The following is a 15,869-nucleotide window of genomic DNA, read 5'->3' on the forward strand; positions in this document are numbered from 1 at the left end:
GCCCTGGGGCCAGGCTGTTACTAGTATGTTTGGAATTCTTGTTCTCCCAAGTCTTGGACGTCACGATATCAAGACCTATTGGCTCTTGCGGCACGGAGCATAGTGTTAGCAAGGCAAAGAAGCTGCGCTGCATAAAAGCCTTGCTACCCTGGCGCTCGATTGTTGGTAGTATGTTCAGAAATAAGTGTTTCTCCACACTCTGAGCTTTATGCCACCTAGACCTATTGGCTCTCGTTGCACTAAGCATATTGTTGGTAAGGCAGAATTCTGTTATTGCATGAGTCCTACCGCTTGTCGGAACGACAGTGTACGGGCGGTATGTTGGGTAGTGTGACGGTTGGTGTAGGATGCGATGGGGGGGGGGGGTTTTAAATTTCCTCGTCCAATGTGTTCGAAGCAAAGTTTATACTGGAGCTCTATATAAAGGGGGGATACTGTCCTTGACAAATTTCAGCAAAGATGAGTCTCCCTCAACGTTCACACACTCCCGCGCAAGATGACCTAGAGTAAGTAGTAGTGGTGAGACGTATGATTAAGAGACTGACATGCAAGCAGCGTCTACTTCGAAGTCGATATGACTTCCGATAACAAGTCGACTACCCTCACTCGGATCAGCTACCAAGGACGTCCCACTCAGCACCTCGACAGAAGTCTTCCCAGCCAGCAACATCTCCGTCCGATATCTCAAAAGGACCTCACGTCGATTCCAGCCGTCGACGAGCTGCTTTAGGGGAAGCCGACCATACCGAATGAGGCAGTGAAGTACGCCCAAGACGGCAGTGGAAGATCTGAGCCATTACCCGAAATGACGTCGCAGTCCGTTCCCTGGACGCATAAGCCCGAAGACCTCACGATTCGAAATGCGGTAGCTTCCTGCAACGGTGTCACAATTGGGCGCAACAACATCCGATGCCGTATAAAGTACGAAAGCCAAATCCTGTCCGCCCGTGCAATATTGGGTTTTGCAAGCCGTTATAAGCGGCCTCTACCAGAATTCATATCCTCTTTACAAGTGGTGGACGGAAATACAAGACCTCAGAAGCACGAGGACTTTGCAACGATATTAACTCAAGCGCATGAGCGCAAAGAGCATTTGGAAGTGTATTGGAAAGATAGGGTCATGGCTTTTGAGGAGGTGATAGCCGAAGGTCAAATCTCTCTCGTATTGTCCTTTCTGTAGCGAAAGAGGCACTTCATTACACAACCTCTTTCACGATTATTGTACAGAGAGATAGTTATGATTGTGCATTTTAGCCTTCTAGCGAATTGCTTTCTAGTTCTTCTTTTGGGCACATATGTCATTATTCTAGCCTACTTAGGTAACATGCGATCAGCCTCGAGTCTCTCGACGGCTTCTTAACGAATTTTATTTGATGCCTTTACATGACGACGGCTCTTCCACAGAAACCAGATAATCAGTGCTACAAATACTACAAAGATAGTCACAACAACTCTAATGACTAGAGGCGAATTAAATCTAAGCTTTTTACCGCTAGTAGGCGCTGCGGTTGTCTTGAGTGACGCCGAGGGAGCCATCTTGTTTCCGAATCTTGACTTCTAAGGTCACGTTAGTTGTATACCACAGTTTAATTATAGTTTAACTTTCTATATACCACGACTCGTTAGAGAACTGCTTGCAGCCTTTTCAGCCACAGATCTTGTAGTTCAGGACGCTCTAGTGTGTGTGGGTCCACTACACTCTAGGGAATTAGATAGCTAACGAAAACACAGGGGAAGGTACCTACGTGTAAGGGGGCAGATCACTTTGCTGCCTTTTCGCAGTGCTTCTCGGCGAATATCGGATGAAGACGATGCAGCACATATTCATCACAATGCTGATTCGTGCGGCTAGAACATTTGCTTTATAGTTCTCTCTTCTCTCCCACGACACCTCCCCAGAATCCCGGATTCCGTAGTAGTGCCCAAAGCAGGAGTATGCAACCTGTTTCCGCGTCGCGCGACAGTAACTGAATCACGGATATAGTAAACAGTCGTATGATTGCACGGTCAGACCTGATGATACAACATTAGGTGCGAGCTTCAGTAACTGGGCGCAGCATGAGTACATTATTATGAGCTGATGAGTATTGTCAAACGCAGAGCAAATACACACTATAAATGTACAAAAAGGTTCTCACGACTACGAAATACCGCAGAAATAAGGAAGGCACACAGTCACATATATGATACGATTTGCTAGAGTATGAACATGACCCACCTAAAACCATACACAGTCTAAGAGTCTAAGCAACTAGTGCACTCTTCGTGATTGTCATGAGCTCGTGCCCACACCTGCCTAGAGAGTGAGTTAAGCTCTAAGAAGGCTAAGAAAAGCTTACCTCCTCGTCTCGATAGCAATTATATACAAGTATCGCTCCTTCTCGTTCGACCGTAATGTAGACTGGAGTTTTAGAAGGTAGTATATAACACTCAAAGGCTTAGACACCTCCTTTGTAGCAAGGCATAGATTAATAGGGTTTGTTCTAGATATAAAAGCCTATGTGGTAGCACTGTGACTTGTTAAAACTAGCCTTATCGTTTGCATGCCAAAGACCTACATTAGAAGGAACACTATGCATATGCTAAATAACTTCTGGAAATCCAAATGGTAGCTCGAAAGTCTCTTGCTCACCACGCTCCACGCCTCGGTGATGACATCTATGCACCGGAACGCCGGCGGTTGTAGCTTCGCAGGCAAAAACCCCGGTTATTAAGGGGAAAGACTTGGCAATCCCCCGTTCGGGTGTCTCTGTATTTGGGGGGACAACCCCATTTGCAGTAGATGCTGAGGTCCCGCAGGTGCTACCATAAGCATTTCTAGAAAAATTTATGGCCACAGAGCAAAAGAACTCCCAGCGGATAAGGGATTTGTGGGACCGGGATGTATGGGGGTCTCTGTCAGACTACTTCAAAGGATAGCTCTGGGAAATCGGCCCGGGGATTATGCTAGGTGGGACACTATGTGCCCTGGGTAGACGACATGTGCTGGTTTTACTTAACGTACATATAGGGTATACTATGGAGCTACTTTTTCTGATGGCCGACTATAGCTGAATCAAAAATTTGGGCTTCACCTTGGGCTTTTGATTTCTACATACACGCAAGCCCCAGACGAGCGCGAGTATCGGCTCAGAAGAAGAAAGAGAATGTCCTCTTCGTTTAGTGGTTTGACCGTATGTAAAACATTCTAGTATTCGCATATGAGCTGTTTAATGTTTGGAAAAGCCTAGCTTGATTAGACTTTAACAAAACGGTTAACACTAGAAGCAGGAGAGCTGGCTCCCTAGTTTTGGTTAGTGTAATTCCTTAAGCTATGGTATTACAAGGCCCTACAATGCCACACTCTAAGAAAGAGTCTTTAATGTGCTTTGCGTAAGTCTGATAATCTTCTATGTTTGGCGGACCATTTGTTACAAAGACAGAGCTGTACTTTGTGTTTCTAATTTTCTAATAGGGATCGGGCGCGCTCTCGGCATACGCCGGAGGTGCAGCTTAAGGGGATGATGGGTCCATTATTAATGCCGAAGGTGTAAGACAGGTACGAGAAGATTTACAACAGGTGCGAAGGCGGGGCGGGCCCCCCCCATTCACTAGGCCCTACGCCGCTTAGAGCTGTTGGTGAGTCGAAAACGATTAGATGCCCCCCGCATTTTGAAAATTACCCCAAAGGGGCTTCAAATTTTAAAGACTACTATCGTGCGAGAGATATGTGTCCGGTTTACAGAATACTGAAGTCTGTTTATTGCTTGTTGAGCTGTGCACCGCCTATCCAAGTGAACAGGTTCCAGGATTAGGATTTGGGTATCTGCATCTAACCTGGGATACGCTTACACATCGTGGCTGTGCTAGCGCGCTTATAAGTATAACGCTTGTGATAACTAGATCGCTAATTCTACGCGCTTTTAAGAATAGACGATGTTGAGCTTCGCTCTCCCTCTTAGCCTCATTAGCGCCGCAGCCTGTCTGCCGCAACCTACCGTCCTACCTGCAGCCGCTGCTTGCTATACTTTACCTATCGACTTTGCGGTAAACCTCCAGTTCTCGATCTATCGTCCGTGCTTCTGCATTCAAGGGTCACAATGCGCTTGTTACTTTCCCTTTGGCAAAGATGAGCCATGTCTAGTGTTTTAAAGACCGTGCCTAAGGAGGTACCTTTTTTTTCTAGGGAGTAACCTTTTTCAGCTGGTATTCCCGGCGGAGGGGAAGCCCAAAACTAGATCTAAATCAGTACAGTTAATAGTTCTAGGGACAACTGAAAGGGTACTGTTCTCGTATGTTTAATGCTGGGGGGATGATATCCCTGTTTCAGATGGTTCTTTGGGAGTTAGTAAGGAAACATGTAGCTAGGCTAGTAATGCAATTGCGCTAGAACCGCGACATTAGCGGGTTCTGGTCGCTCAGCTTCCTGTTAACTGCGTAGCAGTATACAGCAAGCCTATAAGTATGTTCTTCAGTCTGTGTAATACCTATCTAATCCTATCTACACCTATTAACATAACCATCCTTGTTGCCTGTCGTCGAGTTTTTGAAAGGGGGCCCCGTTAGCCCCCCAAAAACTTCAAAGGGAAAATCTTTTTGCGTAGGGGGAAGAGGGTGCGACGGCCTATTGAGCGTTAGGTCGTGGGATTACTATAGTAGATCGCCCAGCTTGATAATAGACTTTAAGACTAACAATCGGATAGACACAGGTATTTAGGTACATTTGCAACCTCTAGTACGTGGCAACATTATGTGTTCATTCGCTCTCGCCTATGACCTTGACAATTCCTTAGTCCTGATATGCTACAACGCCGCTCGTGACTGCGACGTTGATCACTCTCTCGCGAGCCTGCAGAAAATTAGCAGTTGTGGGTTGGTAGACGAAGAGCGGCAGACCTTGGGTTCTAGTGCTAGCTGGGAAGTCGGGTCGACTAAATTGTACACGTGAAACTGCCGGTCGATACGAATCAACATATATATCTCGGCTTCTGCTGCTTAACAGTCGACTCGCCTTGCAGAGTAGGGTATTAAAACGGCCTTGGTGGTTCGCGGCGGGCAAGTATGCGTTTGAAATGCTTGTGGAGTTCTGCAGAACGGGTTAAACCAATCAAACTGTGCAACGTCATACCACTGCAAGCATGACCCTGTTGTCGTTCGTGCCGATCCTGCCATCATTCGTCCAGATCCTGCTGTTGTTCTACCCGATCCTGCTGTCATCCATCACGACCCTGTTGTCGTCGACTGTGGCTCCAACCGACACGTCTCGGTGGTGAGGACATGGGCATGGTCTAGACGGAAGATCGTCTAGTAACTAGAGGACGTTGCGCGCTTGCGATTCGAGTCGCTTTCGGGAGGATGCGGTATGAGACAAAGTATCAAATTGCTTAAGAGTATTGTGCAACCGTGTTTCAAGTAGTTGACGCTGGTCGTCCCCAACAGGAAGTTGTCTAGGTGATTAGGACGGATGTGAGGGGCTATGGCGAATTGGACTCGATCGTTTAAAGTCAAAGTTGAGTTGTGCTTAATGTTCAAGTTCCAATTGTAGCGGGGAAGGGAGGACTAAGGGCCATGGGGAGCGCGACGGCACAAAGGGTGATGGAGAGGATGGTAGAAGGGAGAACGTGATGCGATAGAAAAGATGAGAAACTTCCAAGCGAACCTTAAATCATTTTAATACTAGAGAAGACTTTCCTTTGAACAGTTCAGCCACTCCTCCGTTTTTGTAATATTCTTAAAGTCATTCATGGAGGTTGCTTCCTCTATAAGTTCTTGCTCTTCGTCTGAATCATATGTCATGAACCATTCATGCTCGAATATCGCTTTTTCGCATGGTGGGCGCCCATCAGAACGCAACCAGCTGAAAATGTTACGCGTGGCATTCTCTGAAATGGCCTCTTGTTGACGGTTCAAACCTTTCCACACAATAGGGACTGTGTATTGAACTTCATGTATACTCGGCTGACCATGGATTCCGTGGGGACATTGTTGTAATGATGGGAGCTCTATTTCTCCTTCTGTGCAGTCCCAGACGAACGCTTGATATTGAAGTCCATGGCCTTCATAATGCTCGTGGACCTTTACTTCGAGATCGACGTCGTCCTTAGGGGTTTTTCCAAAAGGTTTCCATTGGCAGATTGGGGTTCGAGTGTGGTTTCTCGACTGGCACAAGAAAAGTAAACGACATTCATCGGCGCGCTGTATGTATCCGTCAACTGCAAGTGGCCTAGACACAGGTTGCTGTATGAATGATTGGATTGTCCCCGTCCACGCCGCGGAGTTCAGGTCGATCGGTATCTGTCCATATTTTATATCTTGCAGGAGTTTTTGTTGAAGACCTAGGATAGCACTGCCTAGCCAGATGCACGCTACCTCGGGTCTTTTCTCCATGCACATGCGCCCAAAAATCGACAGCTTTTCTCCAGCTAGTGATTCGATAGCAGCGACTGTTCCTTGCAACCAGGGTGTTACAGCGTTGCATTCTATGTTGGCTTCGTAAAAGACACTGAGGAGTAGGGGACGTAAGCCATTGATGTTGCAACTTAACGTGATAAGTCTGTCGAGGTGTTGCCCTTCAGGCATCGCCTGAGTCAGTGAACAATCTTTGTGACCATGGACCGGGCCCCCGCTCGATTCTTTTCGTGCACTGAAATTAGGAGACCGCAATTGTAGTGTTTCCCCAGCCATATACGGGAGTAAGAGTACGGCAGCCAAAGCGGCATGGCTTTGATCGACGATGTCGTGACGTGTTCGTAACGTCTCGAAGCCGCGAGGTAGCTTTCAGACTGACGGGCAGCCATGACACGATCTTTGAGGTCAGGGCGATGGAGGAGGGCGATGCATTGGCTCTCTTGCACAAGAAGCTGTTGCGTGTAGGTGCTGATACAGATGTAGAGAAGGCAAGGGAGCTGGTGCAGGCTCTCGATCGCATGCCGCTCGCCATCACCCAAGCTGCAGCCTACATCGTGCAGAGGTCACCGCGCACGAGCGTGGCGCGGTACCTAGACGACATTCGCAGAAGCGACCGCGACCGAGCGCGGCTGCTAAAGAAGGACGTAGGCGACAGCCGCAGAGACGGCCACGCGTCCAACTCGATCATCGCGACCTGGCAGATCTCGTTTGAGCACATCCGTCAGGAGGTGCCAGCAGCTGCGCGGCTGCTGTCGCTGATGAGTCTCTTCGACCGCCAGGGCATCCCCGAGTCGCTTCTTCGCGATCAATACGCAGCGGAAGAGGACAAGGTGGATGAGGAGGAGGGGGCCAACTTTGACGACGACATCAACACGCTGGCCAGCTACTCGCTCGTGGAGATGAGCGGGGCGGACGGGGGGTTTTAGACGCAGCCGGGGCCCTTTCTCAAAAAGAAGAATGGCTGGAGCTGTCTGGCGAGCTAGAGGAGTGGAAAGAGCGGTACGTGGCGCTGATGGACCGTAGCTATCCGTTGGGCCAACACGCGAACTGGAAGGTGTGTCAAGCGCTGTTTCCACATGCACAAGCTGCGGCCGATAGTCAGCCAGACAATGCAAACACGAACGCGCTGAGAGCATGGGCGTCAGTGCTGTACAAAGCAGCGTGGTATGCCGATGATATGGGGGATGGGAAATGGAGAGATGAATCAGAGTGCGCTAAAAGCACGGGAGAAGGTGCTGGGGCGCGAGCATCCCGACACGCTGATGAGCATGAACAACTTGGCGCAAGTGCTGAACAAGCAGGGCAAGTACGAGGAGGCAGAGGCGATGCACAGGCAGACGCTGGCAACAAGCAAGAAGGTGCTGGGGCGCGAGCATCCCAACACGCTGACGAGCATGAACAACTTGGCGCAAGTGCTGGACAGGCAGGGCAAGTACGAGGAGGCAGAGGCGATGCACAGGCAGACGCTGGCGATGAGTGAGAAGGTGCTGGGGCGCGAGCATCCCGACATGCTGATGAGCATGAACAACTTGGCGCAAGTGCTGGGCAGCCGGGGCAAGCACGAGGAGGCAGAGGCGATGTATGAGAAGGTGCTGGGGCGCGAGCATCCCGACACGCTGACGAGCGTGTACTGCCTAGCCGATCTGCTTGCAAAGCAACATATGTTCGAAGAATCTCTTAGCTTGTACAAAAGGGCGTGCGACGGGTACAGTATAGTCTTAGGGGAACATCACCCAACTACCCGTGCATGCCGGCAACACTACAGCGAAGTGCTTAAGTCACAAGAGCAGTCTCCTGTCGTCTTCTCTGCAGCTGCACTAGACAAGAGCATAAGCGCGCCTACTCGCACAATTTCGAGGTTGTCGCGCGGGCTAGCACATCTAAGAATCAGGAGCTTAAAAGATAGAAAGGGTTAACAGGGCAGTATATAAACATAGATGCAGTGCCTCGTAAAAAGCAAAGTGATTAGAACTTAATACCTACTTCTGTTACCTTGCTATCGTGCAAACACCTAAAGCGTCGACAAAAGGGCGCGACTAGATTTAGACGCTCGGCTACAGCTGCCTGCCACCGGAAACAAGAGCTGTTGATGGTCAGGTGATTATTGAAGCTGCAGTGTCCACAGCGTGCAAAGTCCCTCCTAGACATCTCAGCACGCCAATGTCGCTTAAGACGCACGGCCAGTCAAGCATGTTTTGACGATCTTGCAGCTTGCGCGGAGAAACTGCCGGAGTGCACCCTCATTACCTTAATCTGGCTTTCTGCAGCTATAGTCTTAACTGTCGCTATCTCAGGTAGCTTTCAGGTGTACCGAGCCTGCTGCAGACACATGTTGTCGCGAATGAACAGGGGGTATCAGAAAGGACTTAAGAGACGTCGCTGACAGAACGAGCGACAGCGTGGTCAACAACACGCTTTGCGGTGTCGGAGGCTAGAGTACTAGGAGAGTGTGAGCTGTAGATTGGATGCACATCGCGCTTGTCTGTACATAAGGGCGCTGTGAGCGATCCGGACTGCCGAGAGCAAAAGTGTCCCGTTATGGGGTGCGTCCTGGCACGCAGGGATTGACATTAGCCACAACGACTGTATTTTTCCTGCTGCAGTATAGAAGGTGAAAGAGCTGTGGCTAAAGTACAGGATAGTATTTAGTATGGCTCTATAGATGTGGGTGGGAAAGATTGAGTTGTCTAGAGGGTCGGTCCATCTCGCTGAGGGGCATTTCTCGCTTACGGGCAGGGGACGTTAGGTCTTGCGAGTGATGGGGCAGTTGAATGCTGCAACGGTCATAGCCCATTGCGTCTATAGTCCCTAGCAGCCGTATCAAGGTCCGTTATATTTAGTGTGTAGTGAGAGTAATTCTTGCGACGGGGGAGGATGCTAGGGTAGTAATCGAAGCTGAAGGCTGACTTAAGTGCCTTGTGGGTATGGGCACTTGCTCGTAATTTCAAAACGCTTTGGGGTTCTGCGATAGCGATTGGGATGGGTTGCAACGAAGATGGGCAAACGCCTAGTTATGATTTTCGCTTGCTCAGATCCACATTTTCATTCGTGCTACATGCCTATAATTAGCGACATTGAAAGCGCCCGTGGCCTGCGACGTCCCGAACTAGTTCGTCCTGTGCGATCGGACCTAGCTGCCTAGGTGTCGTTTCTCGTAAGAAGGCGCTTGCAGTTGCGGTAGCTAGTCCCACAAACTCCCGCAATTTGCTTGGTCTTCTAGTACCAGTCAACACTTGAAGATTAATGAGTTTGAGCTGTTGGCGGCGCCTGCGTAATCGGTGGCGTTGACCCTCACAATCCTCACGATCCTGCAGCTGCTGTTGCAGGTTGCACGCCTCTACGCTGCGTCATTGCCCCTCGCCCCCTCGACATCCGCCGCACGCTGATTGCTGCCATTGCAGGTTGCGCGCCTCCGCACTGCGTGATTGCTGCTCGGGCGACGCAGTCGGCCGCTTTCTGCGCCAGCCAGCCCTGCCCACCGGCCTCGCCCTCCCAATCCCACCTCCCCCTCGCCGCTCTCCCCTGCCGCCTCAACAGGCTTCAAAACATACAATCACAGTCGGGCATATCCAAGCGACTGGTAATCCTCCTCTTTGCGCACGCGCGCGCGCTGCTGTGGGTTAGCTTCCTAAGCGTCCATCGCAAATACTCTCTCGAGTCGGTAGCCACGTAAACGGAGATTTCACGGGCGGGTTGGACAATCACATTGATGCGCCGATGTGGATAACATTAGAAAACACGCGTTGCCTGTTTACCTACTTCGATCGCCTTCATCCTCCGTGAATGGCAGAGGCTCAGGCACAGGCTCCGTCGTATGAAGCCCATCACAAGAAGGACAGGAAAACGACCCAACCAGCCCAACTTTGTACGAGTGTCGTTTGGACGTTACTCCAGTCTGACTCCCGCACTGTGGGCAAATCCTCTCATGAAGGAAGCTATTTCGATACGCCACGTACGCGCAATCGCGAGATCCCACATGAGCATATTGACATTTGCCACATGTGAAAATGTAGTTCGCAACGTCTCCTATCTTAGACATATACGGCCCACTGAGTAGAAGATCGGTCGCCAAATCCGCGTTTGAACGGAGGAGTCCTGCTGTGCTTTCCAGTCGAAGGATCACCTTTAACACAACAGGGCGATTCGCAACAGCAGCAACGACCAGACCTCGCAACTCCTCATGAGCTGGGAAGTCTGTTGTCGTGTGGTCGTAGATTAAGGCAGCAACGGCGAACCAGTCATTGCTCTCAACGGCATTTACAGTATCCGCGAATGAAGTTCTTGCAAGTTTGTAGAGCGATGCGCAGTCGTACTTGTCAGCGATAGTAGCGACTTGTGCATGAAGGAGGGATTCGGATGTGTCGTATTGAGAGACGTTGTAGCCGGCCTTGTAGAAATACGACACCATGCAGTCGATGGCATCAGCGAATTCTGGATCATCGTTCAACGTAATCACTCCGCTCTTCGACTCCTACAATACAACGTTAGCTAAGGCTCAGGTCTTGCTGACTGAAACCACTTGCCTCGAAGCCGATATTGACAGCCTTCTGAAACCATATAGAATGACAGCACGCGAGAGCTTTGTGGATCTGCCAGCTCTTCTCGCCAAATGTCAAGGTGAGATCCGATAAATTACCAGCGAATAGATATCTCCGACGTATTAGCAACAATAGTACTTATTGCTAGAGACTTCAACCAAGGAGCAGGCATGTCGACGATAAGAATGCAGTCGTAATCGCCCGCTCCTTGCCTTGAGGAGCCTCGAAGGGACGGACTTACCCTGAAAGATCGTGGATGAAGTTTTCGGCGGCCATGGCTGTCTTGGGATTGAGACTGGTCATTAGCTGGGAAAGGGAGGAGCGTCTGATATACCCTCACGACACTTAACCTAAGACTGTAGTTGGTTGACTGCTCCCACACGTCACTTATGTTGTGTAACAGCAACGCTTCTTTGCAGTCCAATAAGCAAGCGACACGAGCCCTGACCTGCAAGCCTTCATTCCAAGAGCTCTTAATAAACCTCGGAGCATGATGATCGCGAAAATATAAATTCTGACATTCACTCTCAATAGAGAATCTTACCATGGACGCATATGTTTGTTCCAAGAATGATATTCCCGATGAGCTTTATCGCGTGAACTATCCAGGCAGCCGAACAGCTTTCTCTACCACCAAGGGGTTCAGCGCTTCGGATACGACCAAGGTCTACGACACCAGCGAGCTGGTCGAATTTAAGCGCGCTATCGTGAATCAATTTACATGGAGTTGCCGAGCCAGTTTGCCGTTCGTCTCTCTCTTCTCCGACCGCGCGCATGCTGAGAGTTGGGGTCGCAAAGAGCCTTGGCACAGACATAAAGGCCCTAGCGATGACTGGTCTCTGCATGTGATCGATACAACCAAATTGAAGGACACGAACCGCTTCTTCAAGCTCAGCGACTTGTTGGAAGAGCTTGATCTAGACCTTCCCGCCGGCGCCGGTCAGCATATTCGTGGAGCCTTTCTATGCCTTCACCGCATTCCGATCGATGCAATTGTCGAGAAAAGGAGCCCCGGAGAAGTCAAGGCGGGTGAGATTCTCTTTTACATCTACAAAAGCTGGCTTCTAATCGATAGCAGATCAAAAAGAGAGACGTGAGCAACGATACTGGGAGGTTCCAGATCTTGACTACCTAGCAGAGTACAGTGGCAGCGAACGGGAGGCAATGCAGGAAAATTACAACACAATTTTCGAAAAGAACATAGAAGATAACTGGTAGCGATACCACCATGTTCTATTACCTCATTACAGGGTAGAATGTTTGTATCGCTGTCTGAAAAATCACCTGCTACTATACATTCATTATTAAGTTAAGTTGAGCTCCTGCAGTCTACTACTAGTTTTTCGGGATACGTTGTCTCTGTCGATTTAGGAAATTTCCAAGCTCGCCGCGCTGTCTTGCCATGCTGTTGCACCACATTCATTCATAAATCCGTGCACTAAGAGATGTTAGTGTTCTCGGTAGCGCTACAATTAGTACAGGAAGTGTAGTCCTACCGTAAGCTTGAGAAACATACGTGTAGCCGTTTTTTCCACGTCGCAGAATACATGGCGCTATGCTTCCACGAAGGCAAAAGATTAGATCGCCATCCTTCACTTCGTCAAAGGCTCTGCCGACGTAGCCCTTATTCGTTTTGAAGAGAGTTATCAGACCATTCCTCGCTACGTAAACCGATTTAGACGTCATGATGCCCTCGTGGACTTCCTCGACTTCTTTTCCAAGGTAAAGAACGTCTAATAAAGCATCCTTATACGAAACCCCCCTCTTGTCGGCGTAATCTTCATACTCAGGTTCATGTGGACACAAGTTTTGCTGAATGCACTCTTTCAGAACGTCATCGTCGGACTTTTCTGATCGTATGTCCCCTCCTTCTACATTTGCGTGATTGTATATCATGCCAATGCAGGTCCCACATGCTGTTAACACGTTCGAGTCAGAAGAGCAAAAGTATTCGGAATGTTGGACGCGCCGCTCATGATAGGTTCGCGGGAGGAAGTGGTGTCTCTCCCAATTGATATGGGTCAATGTCCAGTCAGGACACCAGGTCGGAAAGCCTTCCTCTTTTGGGCTCTCTGCCTTTCCAAGACGCAGTGGCTCCAACGAATCGACCTCGTTAATAAGGCATTTAGTGACTCTCTTGCATATCTCTGCTAGAGGCTCCGTATAGTCCACTTCCACTTTGCAAGCTGTCGCAAGGCCTACAAGAGAATATATCTTATCCTTCTTATTGGTAGCATCAGCCTCAGAGCTCTCAACCAACAAATCATAAAGCCTGATGGTATTCTCCGGATGCTGCCTTAACTGTACGCGGAAACCTAGGCTCTTGTTTTGAAGACCGCAAAGCTTGACTAATGCTGGGATTTTTCCTGCAGGGATTGAAGTGCCTCCCATAATATATGGCAATGATTCCATGGCTTCTTGACCTGTACGACGAATGATCAAATTCCTCTGTGGAGATACTACATCGTTCATAATTTGGCCAATCAGCTCGACTATTCTCCGCCAGACCTGATAGTCCACTGTAGAATCGCCACACTGGATTAAGAGTTGCCTCGCAGATACGAACTCCTGGAGGGTCCAAACACGGTTCCAGTATATATTGTTGAACGCACATTCCAGCCATGGTAGTAAGGTATCATCTGCCGCTACAAGTTGTCGAAATTTATCCAAAACTCTCGCGCGTATCTTGCAGGCACGACTGGGCTCTGCTTCTAAGTTCCCAAAGTCTCCCATATCTTCTGCCTCCTTTACTAAGATATCCAGTGCTTTTGTTATCTCTGCTGACCCCCTTTTTGTGCCCCCATGTCCAGTAAGCCAAACCACCACCACCTCGGCCCTCTCATATATTTGCTTCATAATCTTAACCTGCTCAGACTGCTCCTCTTTGTTCGTCTGGTCTATACATATTGCATCAATCCAAAAATTCCGAGTTTGCCCTGTATCACGAAGATGCCGGAGCGCAGCGTAGAGATTTCGGGTGACGTCGAAGGGATCGTTGTCGAGGGTGATCCCTGAGGTGTCCTTATCATCGCCCCATACGTATGAAAGCGCGTTGTACTTGGGTGGTCCATCTTTTCCTGTAAACGGGACCGAACGGCGTGTGCAGCATATTTCTTCGTCAGGATCGCCCGGACAGATTTTGACAAGCCGTATGGCTTCTTTTGGATTGAACGCGTTGCTAGTCGAATAAGCCATAATTGGAAGCTGCTAGCAGATATGTCGGTGCTGGCCGATTTGCCGTCAGCACAGGTACGAAGAAATTTGCCATTCAACAATCCTGCGAGGCGACAAATAGACGGGCGGTGAATTACGTCGTTGCACTAGGTAGCAGCCTTCCAGAGTTTAAGAGGTATCATCCCACGCATGTGACAACATCGCTAAGCCTCTTACCGCGTTGGCAAACAGTTGCACGTGGTCCGCAACAAGCAAGCGATAGGCAGATTGATTGCTACACCAAGCGCCGGAACATCACCCTCCGATTTGTGACAGTCTTAAGAGAGTAATCACTCTGCCTATCGCTTGCTTGTTGCGAACTCTAATTGCATGGTATCGCTTGGTCAGTTTGTTATGTTGGGGAGTGTCTGTGGCGTCCCGTCACACAGGGTGTCCCGTTACGCAGGGACGGACATTAGTGATACAAACAATGTTTGGGCAGTTTGCATCGTGAAGTAAAGGCAAGATCTTTGTCCGAAGAGTGCCCCACGACATGACCGCCCCTACGTTTACATGCGGGTAAATAATCCGCGCTACCTCATACAGTTGCAGTGCGAGTGCTGTGTTCGCCGCGTCCATTCAGAAGAAACTTAAGCGCTAGACCGCTGCTTTATCAGTAGCGCTTACGCGGCGCAAGCCACTAATACAGGAATGTGTGCTAACAGTCCGCATACGGAGAAGAGGCTTACTGCATACAGAAAAGGGGCTTACTGCAAACAGAAGAATTAACGGATTTTGTGACAGTCGCGAGGGAGAAAGGTAGGCTTCCCGTCCGCTCAGCCATATACAAGCAGTGTACCGGCGGATTAGTAGTTAGGTGGGTGACCACTAGCGAATCCCCGCTGTTGTATGTTTTTGCGTTCTTTTTGCGATCTGCTTTCTTTTTCTCTTTGGCTTTAGTACAAATGGAAAAATGAAGTCGAACAACAACACATGGGCTCTCCGGGCACGTCTTGGGTGGATGCAGAGCAGCGTACGTTGAAGACCAACTGTACTTAGCGAAATTGTCTCTTTAGTCTCGATGCGCAGCGAACATGTTCCAGTGGATGGTTCTATTGTCCTAAGATGCGCTCCACTGGCCGTCAGCCATCTCGCGAAGACAGTGCCGAGGTGGACAGGGGGGGCTCGGTCATTTTGGCATCGTGCAACGCCTATCTATGAACCATGTAGAGTTAAACGGCTCGTTCGGTCCTGTTGAGTCAAACTCTGATAGAAGAAAGAAAAGTCCATCGGTTTTTGAGGGATCGACAGGCATTCATGTGGTCTGATGCCGCGTAAAGATGATACTAACGTTCCATCGGCTGGATGGCAATGCCCAAATACTCCAGGGCTACCTGCAAAACTCTAGTCCATGTTTTAATTGAAATAATACCTCTGCGCTTGCCTCAAAGCTATCGAAAGGCCGTGGATCGTAGCGCAATTTGTGCACGTGGTATTCGACTCGGCAAGAAAGAGGGGTGGCTGATGCCCCACCGAGAAAGTGGTGTGAACGTGTGGCGGTGCAGCAAAGAAAAAGCAGGGTCTGAGAGCTGCGCCACGTCAACCTGCATCTGTAAACAGGGTTGCCAGCTGAAAGCATTAAACTCAAATTTTCTCCAGTTCCTCTTGCGTGTCACATGCCGTTGGCGTGAGCGATTAGGGGATAGGGTGCATGCGCAATTTAGATCGTAGACGTAGTGAGACGGGATGTGGCTTCAATCTAGATCGTCGGTTCGCACAGGGGGGTAGAAG

General features: G+C 49.4%; 4 protein-coding genes across 4 annotated transcripts; 2 read left to right on the forward strand and 2 right to left on the reverse strand.

Moving 5' to 3' along the window:
• Positions 1-459: 459 nt before the first annotated feature.
• Positions 460-730, forward strand: ALTATR162_LOCUS3810 (uncharacterized protein; the record flags this gene model as incomplete). Its single annotated transcript, XM_043311418.1, has 2 exons — positions 460-506; positions 556-730. 2 exons carry the CDS (start codon positions 460-462, stop codon positions 728-730), a joined length of 222 nt encoding a protein of 73 aa, XP_043167353.1.
• Positions 731-4,768: 4,038 nt separating this feature from the next.
• Positions 4,769-5,119, reverse strand: ALTATR162_LOCUS3811 (uncharacterized protein; the record flags this gene model as incomplete). Its single annotated transcript, XM_043311419.1, has 2 exons — positions 4,769-5,065; positions 5,108-5,119. The coding sequence occupies 2 exons, from the start codon at positions 5,117-5,119 to the stop codon at positions 4,769-4,771; spliced, it is 309 nt and encodes a 102-aa protein (XP_043167354.1).
• Positions 5,120-11,470: 6,351 nt separating this feature from the next.
• ALTATR162_LOCUS3812 (uncharacterized protein) lies at positions 11,471-12,143 on the forward strand (the record flags this gene model as incomplete). Its single annotated transcript, XM_043311420.1, has 2 exons — positions 11,471-11,954; positions 12,004-12,143. The coding sequence occupies 2 exons, from the start codon at positions 11,471-11,473 to the stop codon at positions 12,141-12,143; spliced, it is 624 nt and encodes a 207-aa protein (XP_043167355.1).
• Positions 12,144-12,292: 149 nt separating this feature from the next.
• ALTATR162_LOCUS3813 (uncharacterized protein) lies at positions 12,293-14,120 on the reverse strand (the record flags this gene model as incomplete). The annotated part of the gene is made up of 2 exons (XM_043311421.1): positions 12,293-12,363; positions 12,422-14,120. The coding sequence occupies 2 exons, from the start codon at positions 14,118-14,120 to the stop codon at positions 12,293-12,295; spliced, it is 1,770 nt and encodes a 589-aa protein (XP_043167356.1).
• Positions 14,121-15,869: the final 1,749 nt, after the last annotated feature.

The sequence above is a fragment of the Alternaria atra genome (genome assembly GCF_907166805.1).
Source record: "Alternaria atra isolate CS162 genome assembly, contig: 23, whole genome shotgun sequence".
In the NCBI taxonomy this organism is placed as follows: domain Eukaryota; kingdom Fungi; phylum Ascomycota; class Dothideomycetes; order Pleosporales; family Pleosporaceae; genus Alternaria; species Alternaria atra.